General features: G+C 55.4%; 1 protein-coding gene across 4 annotated transcripts; it reads right to left on the bottom strand.

Annotated features, from left to right (window-relative positions):
- Positions 1–274: 274 nt before the first annotated feature.
- EHMT2 (euchromatic histone lysine methyltransferase 2) lies at positions 275–17,117 on the bottom strand. Of its 4 annotated transcripts, none has more exons than XM_036248337.1 (27): positions 16,835–17,117; positions 16,519–16,737; positions 16,169–16,422; positions 15,302–15,386; positions 15,170–15,210; positions 14,871–15,026; positions 10,248–10,376; positions 10,046–10,160; positions 9,792–9,893; positions 9,419–9,567; positions 8,101–8,244; positions 7,783–8,018; positions 7,498–7,680; positions 7,297–7,379; positions 6,903–7,009; positions 6,688–6,810; positions 6,499–6,600; positions 5,725–5,829; positions 5,471–5,625; positions 5,225–5,392; positions 4,050–4,194; positions 3,653–3,730; positions 3,212–3,327; positions 3,004–3,090; positions 1,434–1,512; positions 1,124–1,299; positions 275–771 (listed from the first exon to the last, which is right to left on the bottom strand). In XM_036248337.1, the coding sequence occupies exons 1-27, from the start codon at positions 17,112–17,114 to the stop codon at positions 591–593; spliced, it is 3,798 nt and encodes a 1,265-aa protein (XP_036104230.1). In that variant the 5' UTR covers positions 17,115–17,117; the 3' UTR covers positions 275–590. The 4 variants fall into 4 exon arrangements, with proteins under 4 accessions (XP_036104230.1, XP_036104231.1, XP_036104232.1 ...); XM_036248339.1 differs by having other exon boundaries at positions 319–771; positions 1,434–1,515; positions 16,835–16,987; XM_036248338.1 differs by lacking the exon at positions 9,792–9,893.
- Positions 17,118–18,828: the final 1,711 nt, after the last annotated feature.

Raw genomic sequence — 18,828 nt, forward strand, 5'->3', positions numbered from 1 at the left:
GGCCCGAGGACCGTGACTTGAAGGGCCTGGAATGCTCCAAATATCCTTCATAAATTTTGCAAAGTACCTCATGCAAGTCCATTCTCTCCAGACAAGATTATATTTGCCTTTCAGGCCTTGACTGGACCATGCCCTTGGTCCCCACTGCCCCCCAAGGCGCCGTCTGCCCCAGTCCAGTCTGCTTCCCATCTTGCGCTGCCCCTTGGACCCACACTCCGCATGGCTGTGTGCACTTCCTCCCCGCCCCGCCCCCAGCAATCACCTAGGCACTTTGTTACCAAACCCAACATTTATTGAGAACAAAGGAAACCAGTGGCATAGAGGCTCATTTCAGTTCATCGAACTTTAGCTGAGGATGGGGAGCGGGGGTCGGCCAGCCCTGAAGTCACTCTCCCAGGGAGGAACCAGCCCCGAGAGAGGGGCTGTCAGACCTCCAGGGCCTGGCTGGGGTCTCTGGCCGGGAATGTGTGACGGGCTAGTGGGAGAGACGGCAGTGCCCCCGGTGAGGGTGTGGATGTGAGCAGCAAGTGACAGAGGCAGCTGCTGGGCTGGTGGCATCCATGGGTGGGGAGGGAGGGCATGGTCCGTTCTCAGGGGTTGACGGGGGGCAGGGAGCTGAGCTCAGGCAGCAGCTCGGGGTGGGGGTCCAGGCGGGCCAGGCGGCTCTGCTCCAGGGCGATGGCCTCGGCGGAGTGCTTACACTTCTCAGAGCCACACTGGCAGGTGAAGTATTTGCTTTTGATGTCCCAGAAGCGGTCGCCATAGTCAAACCTGTCAGAGCAGGAGGCGTATGGGGCCCAGACCTGACTGCCCAGGCCCACTCCAGAACCCTGTGGATCCTGCTCCCCAGGAGGGACCCTTGCACCCACCCCCTCTCCTGACAGGCTCTAAACCCTCCTATGCTCTGTGGATCTGCAGCACCAGCAAAGCCTGGGAACCTGTCTGAATGTAGTCTCCAGCCCCACCCCAAACTCATTGAAACCAGATTCTCGGAGGCTCAGGCCTGTGCAGCTCGCCCTCCAGGGCCGCTGGAGCTGCACTCCGAGCCAGGCTGCAAGCTGGGCTCTCTGCAGCTGCACGTCCCTGGCCGCCCTCTCACAGCCCTGGCAGAGCCCAGCCTCACCCCAGCTCCTCCCCGGTGCGGATGTCTCGGGAACTGAAAAAGGCAATGCGTGGGAATCGCAGGTCTTGGTGCAGCATGAAGACCCGGACAGGGATGATGTTGGGGTCACACAGGTGATTGATGAACCGGCTGATGTTGCCGTAGTAACGGGCATCGATGCAGTACACCTCTCCATCCTGAGGGAAGAGTGGCACATTTCACATTTACCACCCTTAGTGCCAGGCCAATGCCCCACCCAATGACCACCAGTCCCCCTACCCCAGGTTTCCATGTGCTGATGGAGTAAGGGACAGAGGGACCTCCTGCCCACCTTGTTGTCTAAGTCAAACAGGTAAGAATCATCCTCTCTCACATCAGCCTCGGCATCGGAGATCAGCTCCCCGACATACCTGCTGGGCAGGAGGTGGTGGTTCTGAAGGTGAGCAGGGCCAAGGGAGCTGGCTCCAGGCCAAGTCCCCTCAACCCCACGGGCTCCTCTTTCACTATGTCAGATGCCCCAATCAGTGTCCGTGAATGTCAGAGATGAACACTGCTGGGCCCTGGCAAGGGTGACCCAGGTCACCCCAAGTGGGCCCAGAGGACAGGAGACTTCACCCGGGAGGGGATCAGTGGCCCACTCCAGAGGTGGGACCAGAGTGAACACGGGGACATTGGCATGCAAGGTCCCCATGGAGACGTGGCAGGGGAGGTGAAGGGATGAATGCCAGGCCTCTGGGGTTCGAGGATGAGCCTGTGGGCAGTTGGCTTGGGTGGGAGACCGCTCAGGGTTAGACACTAGGAGGTTTGTGGACAAGAAGCCACAGGCTGAAGGACAGGGGTGGTCAGGGCTGTAGAAAGGGATGAAGCCCAGGAGCCGGGGCGGGGACACGGCACTTGGGGAGCAGAGGGAGGAGCTGGCAAAGGGGGGGGGGGGTCAGACACCAGGGGCGAGGCCGAGGCACATGGAGCAGGGGTGGGTGGGGGCTGTCAGAAGGCAGCAGCAGCAGAGGGTGAGGCAAGGGCAGGTTCTGGCCGATGTGCTGTGAGAGGATGGTAGGGAAACAGGCCCAGGAAGAAGGTGCTCCTTGTTTGAGAAGTTGAGAGATGCCATGACAAAAAAACGAATGGTTCCTAAACAGGCAAATGGGTTCCTTCTCTTTTTCTTTTTAAAGGCCAAGAACCTAGATAAGTTTGAAGGCCATGAGCCAGGAGGAGCCAGAGGACAGGGGTTACAGATGCTGGGCAGAGAAAACTGATGAAGAGGAGCGAGGGCCCTGCAGGTACACAGAAAGGTATGACCTCCATTTTGACAAGAAAAATTAAGCGCAAAACAGTGAAATAACTTGGCCGAGGACACGGAAACAGAGTGGGGCTCAAACCCAGGTTTTCCCCTCCCAAACTGGTGCTTTCCCCAGCTCAGAAAGGCAGGGTGCCCTGGCTGGGCAGCTCAGCGGTGAGTGCCAGCCTGCTCACCAAAGAGTTACAGGTTTGATTCCCCATCCTTACTGGGGTGCATTTGGGGGGCAACCAATCAATGTGTTTCTCTCATATCGATGTTTTTTTCTCTCTCTCTCTCTCCCTCCCACCCACTCTCTCTAAAAATCAATGGAAAAAACATCCTTGGGTGAGGATTTAAAAAAAAGCAAAAAGCCAAAACAAAAAAACAAACAAGACAGGGAGAGGGTATGTGAGGCTGGGAAGTGAGGAGATGTGGGCAGTGGTGATGGACAGCTCTATGGTCTGGGCAGAGTGGGGCAGGTGGGGTGCTTGGATTGGGGGTAGGGGACAGAAGAGGCTGGCCAGAACGGGACAGTGAGAGGCGGGACCTGTCAAAAAGGAGAGCGAGAGGGGCACAAGAGGCAGCAGTGGCAGGGGTCCCTCCCCACCCCTGCCCCACTCACTCGCAGATGAAGGTTCCTTGGGGGATGGTCTGCAGGGCGCGCACCCCCCAGCCCATCTTGGCTGTTCGGTAGAGCTGCAGTCGCACCCTGGGGGTGAGAAAGAGGGTGACACTGGGCGAATGGGAGAGTGTGCGTACATGTGTGTGCATGCATGTGTGCGTGCGCGCGCGCGCATGCACATGGGGAGAGGGGGGCCGCAGGGGCTCACTTGATGCCGCTCTGCACCACGCGGTTCTTGCAGTTTCTCCAGCAGGAGCAGGCCTGGTTACACTCAAAGATCAGTGGGGGCTCGATCTTATTGAATTCCTGGAGCAGCCGCCCGTCCTGGGGGAGGGGAGGGCAGTGGTTTCTGTGTAGTCCCACCTCAGCTGTCCAGGACCTCCAAAACCCCACAGAAAAATCCTCCCCTGAGCCCAACCCGGAGACAGGGGATAGGGAGGCCAGGCCGGTGGACATCACATGTGTTCTGAGGTCAGAGGATAGGACCCCGCAAATTGCATGTCGCTGGGCCAGGCCCATCTCCTAGCAGTGTCCTGGCAATTCAGGTCTGGCCCTGCCCTCTCTGCCGCCACCCCCCAGGGCAGGTGAGGGACAGGCGAGGCCAGCTCCTCTGGAGGAGCAGCGCCTCTGCCGCAGGGCGAGGGTGTACCTTGTCATACCAGCAGCGGATGCTGAGCTGGCCGCACAGGCAGTTGGAGCTGGAACAGTCGTCCACACATGTGCAGTGCTGGGTGGGAGGCAGGGTGAGCTCAACCTCAGGATCGGCCCTGACCCCTCAGCTCCCAGTGCTCCAACTGCTGCCCTTTCTCTAGGGTCCATGTTTCAGGATCATGGGTGGGATGGTCCCATAGTGAGGGGAATCAGGATGTTGCTGAGGGTGTGTCCCTAGGGCTACCATGAACCTGTATGATCCTGCATGTGTCCTAGTAAGAGGACCCTTCTCCAGGTGGATCGAGCCCCCAGGAGCTCCTTCCCAGACCCTCCCTTGCAGGTGCCCACTCTACTTGGCAGCTCTGCCATCCCTTCTGGAGGTTCTGGTGCTTCACCTGCAGGTGGGTGATGTTGCGGTCAATGTTCATGGTGGACGTCTCGCAGTTCTCAGAGATGTACTTGTAGTCCTCAGGGCACGGCTCCCCATCCACACCGTTGACACAGGGAATGGGCACATTCTCGTAGCCCCGGGCCACGTCCCTGGCAAAGAGAAATGGTGTGAGGGCTCTCGTAGGTGCGAGAGGGCTGGGAGGGAAGGGGGTTCTGGGTATTCACTGGGGCACGGGGAGTGAAGTTGCCAGATAAAACGCAAAGCACCCATTAAATTCAGATTTCAGATAAACAAGAAATATTTTTTTAGTATAGGCACATCCCAAATGCTGCGTTGGACACTTTTACACTAAAAAAGTACTAACTGTTCATCTGAGATTCTGATTGAATTGGATGTCCTCTACTTTTAAAAAATGTTTATTTTCTGAAAGAGTTTATATAGAATTGGTACCACTTCTTTCATAAATACTTGTACAATTCAGTATTAAACCCATTTTTAAAAATTTTGATTTTCTCTTTAATAACCCATGGGGGTTATTTAAAAGTATGTTAATTTCCAAATATTTAGGGATTTTAGCTATCTTTCTGTTATTGATTGCTACTTTAATTCCAGGAGTCAGAATACGTGCTTTGTATAATTTGAATCTTTTTAAAATTTAAAAATATAGTCTGAAAAAAAAAAAAAATATAGTCTGTATTGGCAAATGTTCCATGTGCACTTAAAAAGAATGTATACGGCAGCCCTGGCCGGTTTGGCTCAGCGGTTGGAGCGTCGGCCTGCGGTACAGAGAATGTATACGGCAGTCCCCCTTGAGCCCCAGGGAAAACAGTCCATGACCCCTAGTGGATGCCCGAAACCGAATACAGCACAAATCCGTTAAATACTATGTGTTTTTTTATACACGTTTCCTCTACTTTTATTTGCTATATCTGATAGTTCTACTGGGGGAGCCGAAGGTGGTTCTTGGGGTTCCATGGGGCTTGGGGTGGGTCTGGGGGCGTTGTAGGGCCCAGTGGGGCCTGGGGTGGGTCTGGGGGCGTTGTAGGGCCCAGTGGGGCCTGGGGTGGGTCTGGGGGCGTTGTAGGGCCCAGTGGGGCCTGGGGTGGGTCTGCGGGCGTTGTAGGGCCCAGTGGGGCCTGGGCGGTGGGGGCCATCTAGGGACGGAGGCCCAGCACGCACCGGCAGATGATCTTCTCCGTGCGAATGGCCCGATTCCCCACGCCGAGCCGGAGCTTGCGGTTGAGCTGCAGTGCGAACCACACGTCTGAGCGTTCAGGTGTCAGGTCCCACGCAGTGTCCCCCTCCTTGTTACGCAGCTCAGGGTTCGCTCCACGTGACAGGAACAACCTGGGGGCAGAGGAGGCTGTGGGGCCTGGGGCTGCAGGAGGCGGTGGAGGGCTAGGTGGGGGGCGGGCAGGGGCTCACAGCACGCAGTCGTGGTAGCTCTCCCGGGCTGCGATGTGCAGAGGCGTGTCCCCGTGGTAGTTGACAGCGTGGAGGTCGCAGCGGGCATTCAGGAGGACCTCGGCGATGGCGGCGCTGCCAGTGAAGGAGGCCCAGTGCAGGCAGATGTTTTCCTCCTGTGGAGGTTGAGGGGAGAGGGAGCCCTTGAGCCCAACCTGCACCTTGTTCAGGGCTGAGCCAGCCTGACTCCCCCGCCCAAGCCAATCCTCCCTTACGTTGTCTGTGAGGGTGACGTCGGCGCCCCGGGTCAGCAGCATGCGGATCACCTCGATGTGCTTGTGCTCTGCGGCCCAGATGATGGGCGTCCAGCCCCCACTGTCCTGTGGGAGGGAGGGAAGAGGGTTGGGGCAGCCCAACAGCCAGCGCGGCTGCCCTGCCCACCGAAGCGGCACGTGGCCACGAGCACGTGCTCTGGGGCCAGCAGAGCCGGCTCTGCCCTGACCCCGCCGCGCCCGGGCCAGCCACTGCTCCCTCAACCACAAAGCGAAACCACAGTGCCTACTGCTCCAGTCTGCAGCGGCCTTTTTTCTTTCTAAAAAATACTACTTCCTAGGTGTTGCCTACTCCAAAGTCCTAGAGGCAGTGACGCAGCAGTGACAACACGCCTGGTACACAGGCTTGTGTGTAAGCGTGCGGAAGGCACGGATGCTCCCAAAGGCTCTGGGCGTGTCACAAGCCACAGGACTCAACTTCCAGGGGCTCCTCCTGACACAGGATGAACGGAGAAGACAACACATGAAAACTAAGAGTTTATACAGAGTCTCACTGGGAACTTGAGAGATTAAGGCAGCAACTCAGTACTCTGGAAACTAAAAAAGAGAAGAAGCAAGAAAAGAGAAAAGAGTAAAGAGAAACACGAATGAGAAAGAACGGCCGCAACAGATGGAGCAGCATGGGCTGCAGGGAGGCGTCTGAGGTGGAAGAGGGGCTAGAACCTGAGGCTGAACCAAGGACTGAGGGGCTGGGGGCGGGGCTGCCGGGCTTCTGACCTGAGCGTTCACATCCACCTGTCCTGTGCTGAGCAGCAGGCTGACCATCTCCAAGTTTCCAATTTTGGCTGCGTGGTGGAGGCAGGTAGAGCCGTCCTCCTCCTGAGGGAGACGTGGACAGTAAGTCCTCAGGCTGGCACTTCTAACCTGGTTCCGCCCCGGGCCCCGCTGCCGGGCCCACCCACACACCTTGTTATAGACACAGCCACCGCGCTGCACCATGTAACGAGCCACCTCCAGGTGGTTGTTCACCACGGCCTCCATCAGTGGCGTCCGCTGCTGCTTGTCCACGGCGTTGATGTTGGCTCCAGCCTGTGAGCAGGGGCATGTGGGCTGGTACCAGGGAGGGGCCAGGCAAGGGTCAAAGGGCCTGGTCAACGAGGCAGAGGGCTGGCCCGGCTCACCTGCAGCAACACGTGGCAGATCTCCACGGACCCCTTCTGGGCGGCTGCATGCAGGGGTGTGCGCTTGCTCTGCTGGTCGCTCTGGAAGTTGGGGTCCAGGTTGTCCACTGCGGGGAGAGCCCGCCACACCGGGAGAGGGAGGGACAAGTGGTAAGCGAGCTATGGGGTGGGTGGTACCTCCTCCAGGAAGGCTTTTCAGGGCACATGCCAGAGTAAGGAACAAGGGTCACCAGCTCGGCCTGAGTCAAAGCGGCTCTTCCCCCACTGTGCACTGGGCCGAGTGGGGGGCCTCCTGGTGAGGACGAAGCCCTTCACTGCGCTCCTGGCCCCAGCCCAAGGCTGGTGCACCACTGGGGCTCAATGAGCTTTGCTGACCGGATGAGCAGATACTCACACAGCATGAGGATGACCTTCTGCAGCTCCCCCTGCTTCACTGACAGGTACAACTGCCGAGGGTGGAAGCGGAGTTTCTTCCGCCTGCCATGGGGGAAGGAGGGCGGGTGGGCTCCTGAGACTCCAGCATCAGCCTTGACGCCAGAAGATATGCCCTTCCAACCCTCCTTAGTCTCCATGCCCAAGAGCCAGCCCCACTCACCTCTCTGACTCCTGGATGACCAAGGCCTTTTCCAGGGCCTCCCGGCCTGGCCCAGGCGGCAGCCCCACAGCTGAGAGGCAGCCCCCATTGGGCAGGGTCAGAGAGGGCCCCGAGCTGTCAATGGTGTCAGCCACAGGGTCGCAGGGTGGGCGCCGGGGCTCCCCCTGCCCTCGCATCCGGGCGCTGTGGGGGAAGGGGCCAATGTCTCAGGGGCAACAGGGTGTTGGGGGTGGGGGGGGGGACACGACACAAGGAACAGACAGTAGGGAAGGGAGAGGCCAGTACCTGGGCTGGGAAGTGTCTGCTCTCCCAGGGGCATCCTGGGTCAGGGGTGGGGGGGCAGGGGCCACAGTGCCAGCCGGTGGGGTCACTCCATCCCCCCGGGGGATGGTCACTTCCTGGGCCTCAGACGCATCCTCCCCACAGTGCGGACAGAAGACCATCCCGTTCAGCTGGGACACACAGGCCTTGTGGAAGCGATGGGCCACACGGTAGTCGGGGTGGCACTCCAGGAAGGTGCCCTGGGGCAGGGAAACAACATGGTGAGGCCATGGGAGCCACTCCACCAGTGGGGCACAGCCGGTCTGCCCCACGGCCACTCACCGCCGTACAGAAGTAGCCGCAGCCGGGACAGCAGTGGTGTTTGACCATGCGGGCGCGGTGGGCCTCACAGAGCACCATCAGGGCCACGCGGCTCGACGGCCTCATGGTCTCCCGCTTGAGGATCGCAGCGCTGCAGCCCGAAAGCTGTGGGCGAGCGGGAGAGGAGAGGGGAGGCTGGGGCCCGGCCCACAGGCCCACCTCTCCGTCCGCTCTCTGTGGCCAGCCCCACACCGCTCTCCCCGGCCCACAGGCCCACCTCTCCGTCCACTCTCTGTGGCCAGCCCCACACTGCTCTCCCCGGCCCACAGGCCCACCTCTCCGTCCACTCTCTGTGGCCAGCCCCACACTGCTCTCCCCGGCCCACAGGCCCACCTCTCTGTCCACTCTCTGTGGCCAGCCCCACACCGCTCTCCCCGGCCCACAGGCCCACCTCTCCGTCCACACTCTCTGTGGCCAGCCCCACACTGCTCTCCCCGGCCCACAGGCCCACCTCTCCGTCCACTCTCTGTGGCCAGCCCCACACCGCTCTCCCCGGCCCACAGGCCCACCTCTCCGTCCACACTCTCTGTGGCCAGCCCCACACTGCTCTCCCCGGCCCACAGGCCCACCTCTCCGTCCGCTCTCTGTGGCCAGCCCCACACCGCTCTCCCCGGCCCACAGGCCCACCTCTCCGTCCACTCTCTGTGGCCAGCCCCACACTGCTCTCCCCGGCCCACAGGCCCACCTCTCCGTCCACACTCTCTGTGGCCAGCCCCACACTGCTCTCCCCGGCCCACAGGCCCACCTCTCCGTCCACTCTCTGTGGCCAGCCCCACACTGCTCTCCCCGGCCCACAGGCCCACCTCTCCGTCCACTCTCTGTGGCCAGCCCCACACTGCTCTCCCCGGCCCACAGGCCCACCTCTCCGTCCACTCTCTGTGGCCAGCCCCACACTGCTCTCCCAGGCCCACAGGCCCACCTCTCCGTCCACACTCTCTGTGGCCAGCCCCACACTGCTCTCCCCGGCCCACAGGCCCACCTCTCCGTCCACACTCTCTGTGGCCAGCCCCACACTGCTCTCCCCGGCCCACAGGCCCACCTCTCCGTCCACACTCTCTGTGGCCAGCCCCACACTGCTCTCCCCGGCCCACAGGCCCACCTCTCCGTCCACACTCTCTGTGGCCAGCCCCACACTGCTCTCCCCGGCCCACAGGCCCACCTCTCCGTCCACACTCTCTTTGGCCAGCCCCACACTGCTCTCCCCGGCCCACAGGCCCACCTCTCCGTCCACACTCTCTGTGGCCAGCCCCACACCGCTCTCCCCGGCCCACAGGCCCACCTCTCCGTCCACACTCTCTGTGGCCATGCACTTGTGTCCCGCTCTTTCACTGATGCGGTCAATCTTGGGCGCCTCCATGCGGCAGCTGCACAGGGGCAATTCCTCGAACCCGCGCTCTGTCTCCAGTGAAGACGTGTCGTTGGACACCCCTTGGACAGAGAAGACAGGGAGCTTAGGGAGGCCCTGCCCCTTACCCACTGGGACCCCTAGTGGGGTCACTCACCCCCACCCTGCCTGCCTTTCCCTCCATGCTCCAGAATCCCCAAAGCCTGGCCATGGACACCCCAGCTCCAGTGGGGTCCCCCTCCTCCCCTTTCCCTCCGGTCCTGAGGGTGCACCCTAGTGGCTCCCTATCCCAGCAATTGGCAATTACCAGCGTGGTTGGGGGAGAGGGTCCCCTCGCTGGGCAGCTCCAGGGACCCCAGAGGGACCTCCATGTACTCACTGGGGCCTGAGGAGCCCACACCATTCACTCCTGACACAGAGACAGAGAGAGTGAGAGTGCGAGCTCACAGGGACCTGACGTGTGGGTACATGCAGTGCACATGCGGGAGCGTGTGTGTGCACGCTCTGGGGGCCGGGGGGGTGGCTGAAGGGGGGCGCCCTACAGCAGAGGAGCCTCCTCACCTCGTGGCTCTTTGGCCCGCGGAGGCTCACGCTTCCGCCGTTTCCGGGACGGCTTTACCCATGGGCTGTCTTTCCGCCATTTCTTTTTGGCTTTTCGCCGGCCACTGGAACCACTCTGGGGAGGAGGAACAGTCAGAGAGCCTGGCCCCAGCCCTCACTCCCAAGGACTCAGACCTCTGGCCCCAGAGCCTCCAGCTCTCACTCTGTCAGACTGATTGCCCGACTCCTCGTCTTCTTCTTCCTCCTCCTCTTCCTCCTCCTCCTCCTCTTCTTCCTCCTCCTCTTCCTCCTCCTCCTCACTCAGTTGTTCAGCCAGTGCTTCAACCTCAGACTGGAAGAGGCAGAATGGGGCTGAGTAAACAGACCCTTGGACCACAGATCTTTCTTGGGGGGACTTGGGAGAGAGGTAGTAAGGGCACATCCTACTGCCAGCACTCAGATTAGGAGGTGGGACAGAGAGAACCACCACCAGCCAGGATGGCTTGCTCATGGAGGCGAGTGCTTACAGCAAAAGAGCAAAGAGCTGGCTACAGAGAAGGGATGCAGAGTATCACACAGCAACACAGGGGCGGTGCAGTGGTTAGAAGCAACAACACGCGTGAATCTTGGCAAGACAATATTAAGCAAAACAACAGAAAAACAAAAACAGTTAAGTTCCAGAAAGAAAATGTATAGTATGTATAAGTAAGTATACTCTTTCTATGAAGTTCATAAATAGGATCAACAGGTAAGACTACCAATGCCTGCTAAAAACACTAGATGAAAAGTTAATGAGGAACTTTAAAGGATCAAGCTGACACCACCTAAATACACGGACGGATCGCAGCGTCACCAGTCAGTCCAGATATCCTATGCCTCTTGATGTGACACAGCAGGAAGCACTTGACCAGCGGCAGTGTGGTGGGGGAGGTGCGCCTGAAGGTGATCAGGATTTTTTTTTTGGTCCTCACCCGAGGACATTTTTCCTTTTTTTTTTGTTCCGATAGAGTGGGAGGGAGAGAGAGAGAGAGAAACATCAACATCGAGTGGCTGCCACCCGCACGACCAACCAGGGCCGGGGACAAACTGCAACTGAGGTATGTACGCGCCCTTAGCGGGAACCAAACCCACGTCTCTCTGGACTGCAGGCGGTGCTCTAACCACTGAGCAAAACTGGCCAGGGCTGATCATGCTTTTAGATCCATCAGTTTACAAGTTCAAGAAATACTGAGCACAAAGGAACGCATCAATCCCACCCTACCAGCCAATTCCTAAAGGTAAGGAATTGTTGTACAAATGACCTGGTTTCTTCAACAAACAGCAAGAAAAAGACTTTTCAGAAGATGGGGAAAACTACACATTAAGAAAGACCTAAGACAAATGTTAACCAAACCAACGTGTGGACTTCATCTGAATTTTGACAAACAAAAACCCATTTACCAAACAACTGAGATGTGAAGACTAAATGGTAGTGAAGTGAAGAAATCATTGGTAAAAATTTTTTTGTTTTTAATCCTCACCCAAGGATATTTTCCCACTGATTTTCAGATAGAGTGGAAGGGAGAGAGGGAGGGAACCAGAGAGAAACATCGATGTGAGAGGGACACATTGATTGGTTGCTTCCTGCATGACCCTGACCAGGGCCGGGGATCGAACTGCAACCAAGGTATGTGCCCTTGACCTGAATCGAACCTGGGACTCTTTGGTCTGAGGGCTGATGCTTTAACCGCTGAGCCAAACCAACCAGGGCTCATCGGTAAATTTTTTAGGTGTGGAAACAGTCATGTAAATTATGTTAAGAAACATAAAGAGGTATCACGTTTAGAGATATATATAGGAATATTTCCAGATAAAATGTTACGTCTGCAATTTGCTATAAAATGATCTAGTAGTACGCCCTGGCTGGTTTGGCTTAGCGGCTGGAGCATCGGTCTGCAGACCAAAGTCGTGGGTTGTATTCCAGCCAAGGGCACGTACCTCACTTGTGGTTCGGTCCCCGGTCGTGGTTGGGGTCGTGTGGCAGACAATCAATCGAAGTCTGTCTCTCTCACATCGATGTCTCCCTGTCTCTTTCTCCCTTACCCCCAGTCTATCTGAAAATAAATGGGAAAAAAAATATCCTCAGGTGAGGATTTAAAAATAAATAAATAAAGTAATCTAGGAGGTGTGTGCTGGGGGAGGAGTAGATGAGTGTCAAGACCAGCTGTGCGTTATGAAGGAGGCAAGAAATAAGTGGGGTAGGAGAGTCTCTTCAATAAGTGCTGTTGGGAAAATTGGATAGGTACATACAAAATAATAAAACCTCCTTACACCATATATAAGAATAATCTTAAAATGGATCAAAGGCTTAAATGTAAGAACTGAATTCATGAAACTCTTAGAAAAAAACATACACAGTAAACTTTCTAACATTTCTCTTAGCAGTATTTTTTTGGGTATGTCTTCTTAGGCAAGGGCAACAAAAGAAAAAATAAACAAATGGGATTGCATCAAACTAAAGAGTTTTGCAAAGCAAAGGAAACCATCAGCAAAACAAAGACAACCTACTGAATGGAGAAAGAAATTTGCCAATGATAAATCTGATAAGGGGTTAATATCTAAAATATATAAGAAAAGCATAACTGAACACCAAAAAAAAACAAAGCCCCAAACAATTCAATTAAAAAATGGGCAAAGGATCGAAATAAACACATCTCTAAAGAGGACATACACCCAGTTCCTGTGGCTCACCAGCCGAGCGTCTACACATGAATCAGGAGGTCGCCAGTTCAATTTCCGGTCAGGGCACATGCCCAGGTTGTGGCCTGAGCCCCATTGGGGGACATGCAGGAGGTGGCCAGTCGATGTTTCTCTCTCTCTACCCCCCTTCCTCTCTCTCTCTAAAATAAAGAAAAAATATTTAAAAAAAATAAAGGACATACAGATGGCAAATAGACATGCAAAGAGTTCAACATCATTAATCATCAGGAAAATGCAAATTAAAACCACAGTGAGCTATCACCCCACACCTGTCAGAATGGCTATCATCAGTAAGTTAACAAGTATTGGTAAGCATGTGGAGAAAAATGCAGATTGGTGCAGCTACTATGAAAAACAGTATTAGGGTGCCTCAAAAAATTAAAAATAGAACTACCATATGATCCAGCAATTCCACTAAGAAACCCAAATATTAAATCAAAATACACATGCACCCCTATGTTCATTGCAGCATTATTTACAATAGCCAAGATATGGAAGCAACCTAAGTGTTCATCAACAGACAAGTGAATAAAGAAGATATGGTACAGTCACTGGTGTGGCTTTGAGCATTGTCCCATGGACTGAGAGGTCCCAATTTTTTTTTTTTATCCTCACCCGAGAACATTTTTGCATTTTTTGTTCAGATAGAGTGGGAAGGAGAGAGAGGAAGAGAGAGACAGAAACATCGACGTGAAAGGGACACATCGAGTGGCTGCCACCCGCACGACCAACCAGGGCCAGGGATAAACTGCAACCGAGGTACATGCCCTTAATGGGAACTGAACCTGAGTCTCTGTACCGCAGGCCGATGCTCCAACCGCTGAGCCAAACCGGCCGGGGTGAGAGGTCCCAGTTTGATTCCTGGTCAGGGTACCTGCGCGGGTTGAGGGCTCGATCCCCCGTGAGGGACGTGCAGGAGGCAGCTGATCAATGTTTCTCTCCCTTCCTCTCTAAAACAATCCATAAAAACATACTAAAAAAAAAAAAAAAAAATGAAGTGGTACATATATACAATGGAACATTACTCGTCCATAAAGAATGAACGAAATCTTGCCATGTGCAATATGGATGGACCTAGAGGGTATATTATGCTGAGTGAAGTAAGTCAGAGAAAAACAAATGCCATGATTTCACTTGTATGTAGAATCAAAAAACAAAATAAACAAACAAAACCAGAAACAAACTCAAAGATGCAGAGAACATTTTGATGATTGCAGATGGGTGGGGGTTGGGGAGGCTGTGTGAAAAAGCAGAAGAGATTAAGAAGTACAAATTGCGTTATAAAAAGTCACGAGGATGTCAAGTGCAGCACAGGGTATACAGTCAATAGTATTACACTAACTACAAATAGTGTCAGATGTGTGCTACACTTACTGGGGTGATCACTTTGTAAGGTATATAAATGTTTAATCATTACATTCTACACCCAAAACGAATATAATGTATGTCTACTGTAATTGATAAGTAAAATTAGCCCGGCCGGTGTGGCTCAGTGGTTGAGTGTTGACCCTGCACCAAGAGGTCACTGGTTTGATTCCCGGTCAGGGCACATGCCCAGGTTGTGGGCCCGATCCCCAGTGGGGGGCATGTTCTCTTTCACTGATGTCATTCTCTCTCTCTCTCAAATCAATAAAGATAGAAAAAATTTTAATTGAATGTAAAACATTAATTTAAAAAAATCAGCTATGTATCGATGGCTACATAGGACTCATTTATGGTATTTATTGGAAAAAAATCCGTGTGTAAGAGGACCCATGAAGGTCAAACCTGTGTTGTTCAAGGACCATCTGTAGTTGAAAGTTTCCATGATAAAACATTAAATAAAAAGCAAAACAGGCAACACTAAGCATTACAGTACATAGACAAACACATATGAGATAAAACCAGACCAAGAACAAAGGAATAAACAAGGAAACAAACAAACCATAAAATGGTTGGTGGTCACTGTGGAGGGGTTGGGGTGCAGCACACACAGCAGTCAGTTATAAACAGTATGGGGCAATAAACTAGTGGGTGTTCAGAAGATAAAAAAGAGTGAAAAGGGGGGTGGCAGGACAGACTGAAGAGTGAGCCCTAGCCAAGGGGCAGCAGGCCGGCTCCCTCCCACCTTGCTGTCAGAGTCCACACGCTCATCCACAGAGTAGGAGTCGTAGTAGAGGCTGAAGTCCTCCCCCACCACTGTCTCCCACTCCTCCAGGGGCCCAGGATTCGCCTTCTCCAGGGTCATTTCTCCCGAACCCCGGGCAGAACCCAACTCCTCCGACTAGAAAAAGATGAGAACAATTAAAGCTGCTAGCACTCCCCACCAACCCATTTCCCTTGAGGGCAGGATGAAGCCCTAGTTTGGGGCTCCCGTGCAGTGGCCCCCAGGTGGAGAAGACTTTTTTCCTGCCTCTCCCTGCTCACCAGGCCACCTCTTGAGCTGAGTTTCCTCCTTTTGGCCACATCTGGAAGGAGAGAAGAAAGGAGCCAGGCTTGTATTCTAAACCCTTAGGACAGGCCACATCAAGCTACAGGTGGGTGGGGGGTGGGACTGACCTGAGGTCACCTTCCCCAGGGAGTGCACGTCGTCACTCATGCGGAAATGCTGTACTTCAGGGGGCCTCTTCTCAGGGACTGGGGGCTGGGGACCGAGAGGGAGCACACTTAGGGTCAGGAGCGGCTATGGTTTGGCCTGGACTAGTCAGGAGCCACAAATGGGGGTGGGATGGTGAGCCACACCCTCAAAAATGCCATCCGAAGCTGCAGCAACTAGATGTGGCTATAACAAGAACTGCTGTCTCCCTAGAGGAAGTGTGTCAAGCACATCCCACACCTAAGTCTTACTTCTTCAAGTGTGCAGCAGGCCCTTTCTTCCCATTTTACAGATGGGAAAGCAAAGGTTAAGGCTTTGACCAAAGCTAATCAAACCACACACAGAACTTAATGCTATCAACAGCCCTAAAAATCATAAAGATCCTGGGGGCTTTTGTCATTTCTGTCTTGCCTTCCCCATTGGCGTACAGCCCTTAAAATGGAGCAGGGGCAGTTTCTACTGAAGGAAAAAGTTCCCTGGGGGCTTGCTTTGAGGCAAAAAGGAAGAGTGGTTTGAAGTTTCTTTACATAATTATTACCTTAAGAGTAATTAAGACATTAACTACATACGCAACAAATCTTTAACATTTGTTCTCTTCTACTTCCCTCTTCCCACGAATGCAAACTCCAGTAAGACAGGAACTTGTCTCTTTGTTCACACATTAAGTCCCAACCCAGAATGTGACACGTAATAGCCCCTTGGTAAACATGTAAAACTGTGAATGGATTAAAAAAAAAAACCCTGAAGCTAAATTATACAAAAAAAGCCCACAAGAGGTTGAGGGTTGATTACCAGCTCTCCCACCCCCACAACACTCCCCTGAGCCTCACCTGTCCATTTCCTGGTTTGGACATGGTCTTCCTGGCTCGGTGGACCTTGGGCTGTCCCTCTGGGCTGGTTGTAGCTGGAGGGGGTTCAGGCCCTGATGTTGCCACCCCCTGAGCCCCTGGCATACTGAGCAGCCTCATGGCCAAACTCTGGACTGATGGGGGTGACTTCCCGGCCCCTGTCATTGACATCTTGGCACGGCTGGGACAGGAACCCCCTTTGCTGGGGGAAGAGGGGAATGACTTTGTGGCATGGCCTGGAAAACAGACAAGCAGGTAGGCAGAGGCAAGATTAGAGAGAAGACAGAGTCGAAGGATGCCCCACCTCACCCCCAACCTCCTCAGACTCTCACCCAGCAGGATGCGCCCCCCTTGGAGGTCCCCATCTCCCTCAAGATTCTCAGGTTCATCCCCAATGAGTGGTGTGGCTCCTACAGGAGTGTCAGCCCTCTCATCGCCAACAGTGACGGTGACAGAGGCTGGGGATGAGGGGCCAGCAGGCTCCAGGGAGTCGGGGTTGGCCTTGGGCAGGGTCTCCTCACTACGAGGGGTGTCCCCAAAAGAGCCATGAACTGTAAGGGAAGAGAAAAAGTTCAGGGCTAAGGGCTCAAGGGGTCCTGTGTTCGGGAAGTAAAGGTCTGCCAGCTAGCCCGTTTCTGCTTTACTCACCTCTCTCGATGGCTCCTTTGGGCTCCTTGTCCAGCACCAGAGCCCCCATCTCGGCGGGGCCCTCCCCCTGGGAGACGACACAAGGGATAGGAGGGCTGGTCAACCCGGTAGGAAGTTGGGGAGCCCAGGACGCCTGGGCCCTGGGAAGAGAGAGTAGGCTCCGGGGCCTACCTCTTCCTCTATGGGCGCCCCCCCTTCCGCGGCCTCGGCTGCCCGGAGGGGCCGCACGACCCCTCCCCCGGGCCCGCATCAGCCCCCTGCCTCTCGGTAGACCCCGCATCTCAGGGGCCGAGAAGAGAGGAGGGGGAGGGGGCGGGGCCTCCACGCACCGGCCCCGCCCCCTCCTCCCGGCTGCACGCGCCGCTCCCCCTTTGTCCCCCAGGCCGCGGGGACCCCGGACACCAACCCCTCCAGCGCCCGCTGCCCCCCAGCCTGGTGGACGGCCCCTCGTGCCCCTCGCGCGTGCTCCTGGAGCCCCGGCGCCAGCCGCCCACTCGGGAACAGCCAGCGGCTGCACGCGCGCCTCCGTGCCCACTCCCCCCACCTCCCACCCCCTGGTCCCCTCATCCGCCCCCGGTGCTGGCCCTCCGGATTGCTGTAAGTCCCGCCCGGGCCCCCCGGCCCCGTTGCACCCCCGGAGCATTGCACGGGCGCGCGCTTCCCCCGGGCGCGCGCGCGGGCATGCACCCGCCTCTCCCCCTCCCCTTCCGCACCTCGGCGGCCGCCGCCGCTGCAGCTCCCGCCGCCGCCGCCATCGCCGCTTGCGCTGGGGGCTGAGCCGGCGCGCGGCCGCCCCGGGTCACGTGGGCTGGGAGGGAGGGCTAGGAGGAGCCTTAAAGGAGCCACTGCGCGCTTTCTGGCCATTTTCCCCCGAGAGCGGCCTGGGAGGCGGTGGAGGCTGCCCTGAGCTGGAGGCTGCGGGGAGCATTCTGCAATTCCTGATTTCAGCTCAGCGGGGGTGTGTGTGTGTGTGGCGGGGACGGACGGGACCCAAGGCGAGACACGTCCGGGTCCAGGTGTGGTCTCTCCCCCCACTAGGTTTTGGGTAACAAGCGGAGTGTCTGAGCCTCCTGACAGCGGCTGTATTTCCAATCTGGTCTGCGTGTGCTTCTCACACTTTTAGGTGCTTTCCAGTTTCTGAGTCTCCAGATAGAAGGCTAGGCCTCAGCTTTGGCCTGGCTTCTCCAACGAGCAAGAAGAGGGCGATGGGGACTCGTTCTCCCTCTTGGGAGCACGCGGGCACCTTTCCCTTCCCGCTCTTCTCCCCTCCAGGCACCTTACCTTTGCCTTTCTCTCTCCTAAGCTCTAAGGGCCCTTGAAAGCCTCTGTAACTTGTTTCCTGAGCCTTCACAGCTGCTTAGCTGGCTCAATTTTACTACCTCTGTAACCTTCCAAATTAACTCTCTCTTATAATTTGAAAAAGAAAAGAAGGGGGCAATGGTGACACACAGAGGGCACCTTTACTCTCATTTCTAGCAAGCTGTTTCATGTCCCCTTTTGAAAACCTGGGGGTTTTCTTTTTATGCCAGACATGTTACTCAGCAGGTAAGCTAGGAATCCTGGTAAGCCCCCAGTGATTACTGTCTGGTGACACTAATAAGTAACCTATTTTGCCAAACACTTCACAAGCATAGTTAGGCACTCTGTGGGTCATAGCCCAGCAGACGGTGGAAGTATGAACATTAGGCCAAGATGTACAACCTTGATAGAACTATTTAGGGTATGGTCCCCTTAGGTATTACATCTGGTCAAAGTGGGGAAACTGTATGATTTCACAAGCAGTATTTGACACATGCAGGTGGTTTGTATATAGGGCTCCTGAGGCCAATTCGCGGCCTTCTGGGAACTGTAGTTGTCTTAAGAACTATTCCAATAGGACTTTCTGAGAATTGTAGTTTTCCCTGTACCCTAATCCAAACCTAATGATTTTTAGCTTTTGTGAGGACATGAACCATTTCCCCTAACCAAAAATGCCCAAACAGGTTCCTGTTTAC

Source organism: Molossus molossus, unplaced genomic scaffold (assembly GCF_014108415.1).
Source record: "Molossus molossus isolate mMolMol1 unplaced genomic scaffold, mMolMol1.p scaffold_m16_p_8, whole genome shotgun sequence".
Taxonomy (NCBI): Eukaryota; Metazoa; Chordata; class Mammalia; order Chiroptera; family Molossidae; genus Molossus; species Molossus molossus.

Excerpts from the sequence above, each read along its gene's own strand:
- EHMT2 (XM_036248337.1), bottom strand. The coding sequence starts at position 17,114 with ATGCGGGGTCTACCGAGAGGCAGGGGGCTGATGCGGGCCCGGGGGAGG. Across the intron at positions 8,245-9,418 it reads CAGAGAGTGTGGACGGAGAG|CTTTCGGGCTGCAGCGCTGC; the intron begins GTGGGCCTGTGG and ends GCTCGCCCACAG. Across the intron at positions 7,380-7,497 it reads GTCATCCAGGAGTCAGAGAG|GCGGAAGAAACTCCGCTTCC; the intron begins GTGAGTGGGGCT and ends CCCCCATGGCAG.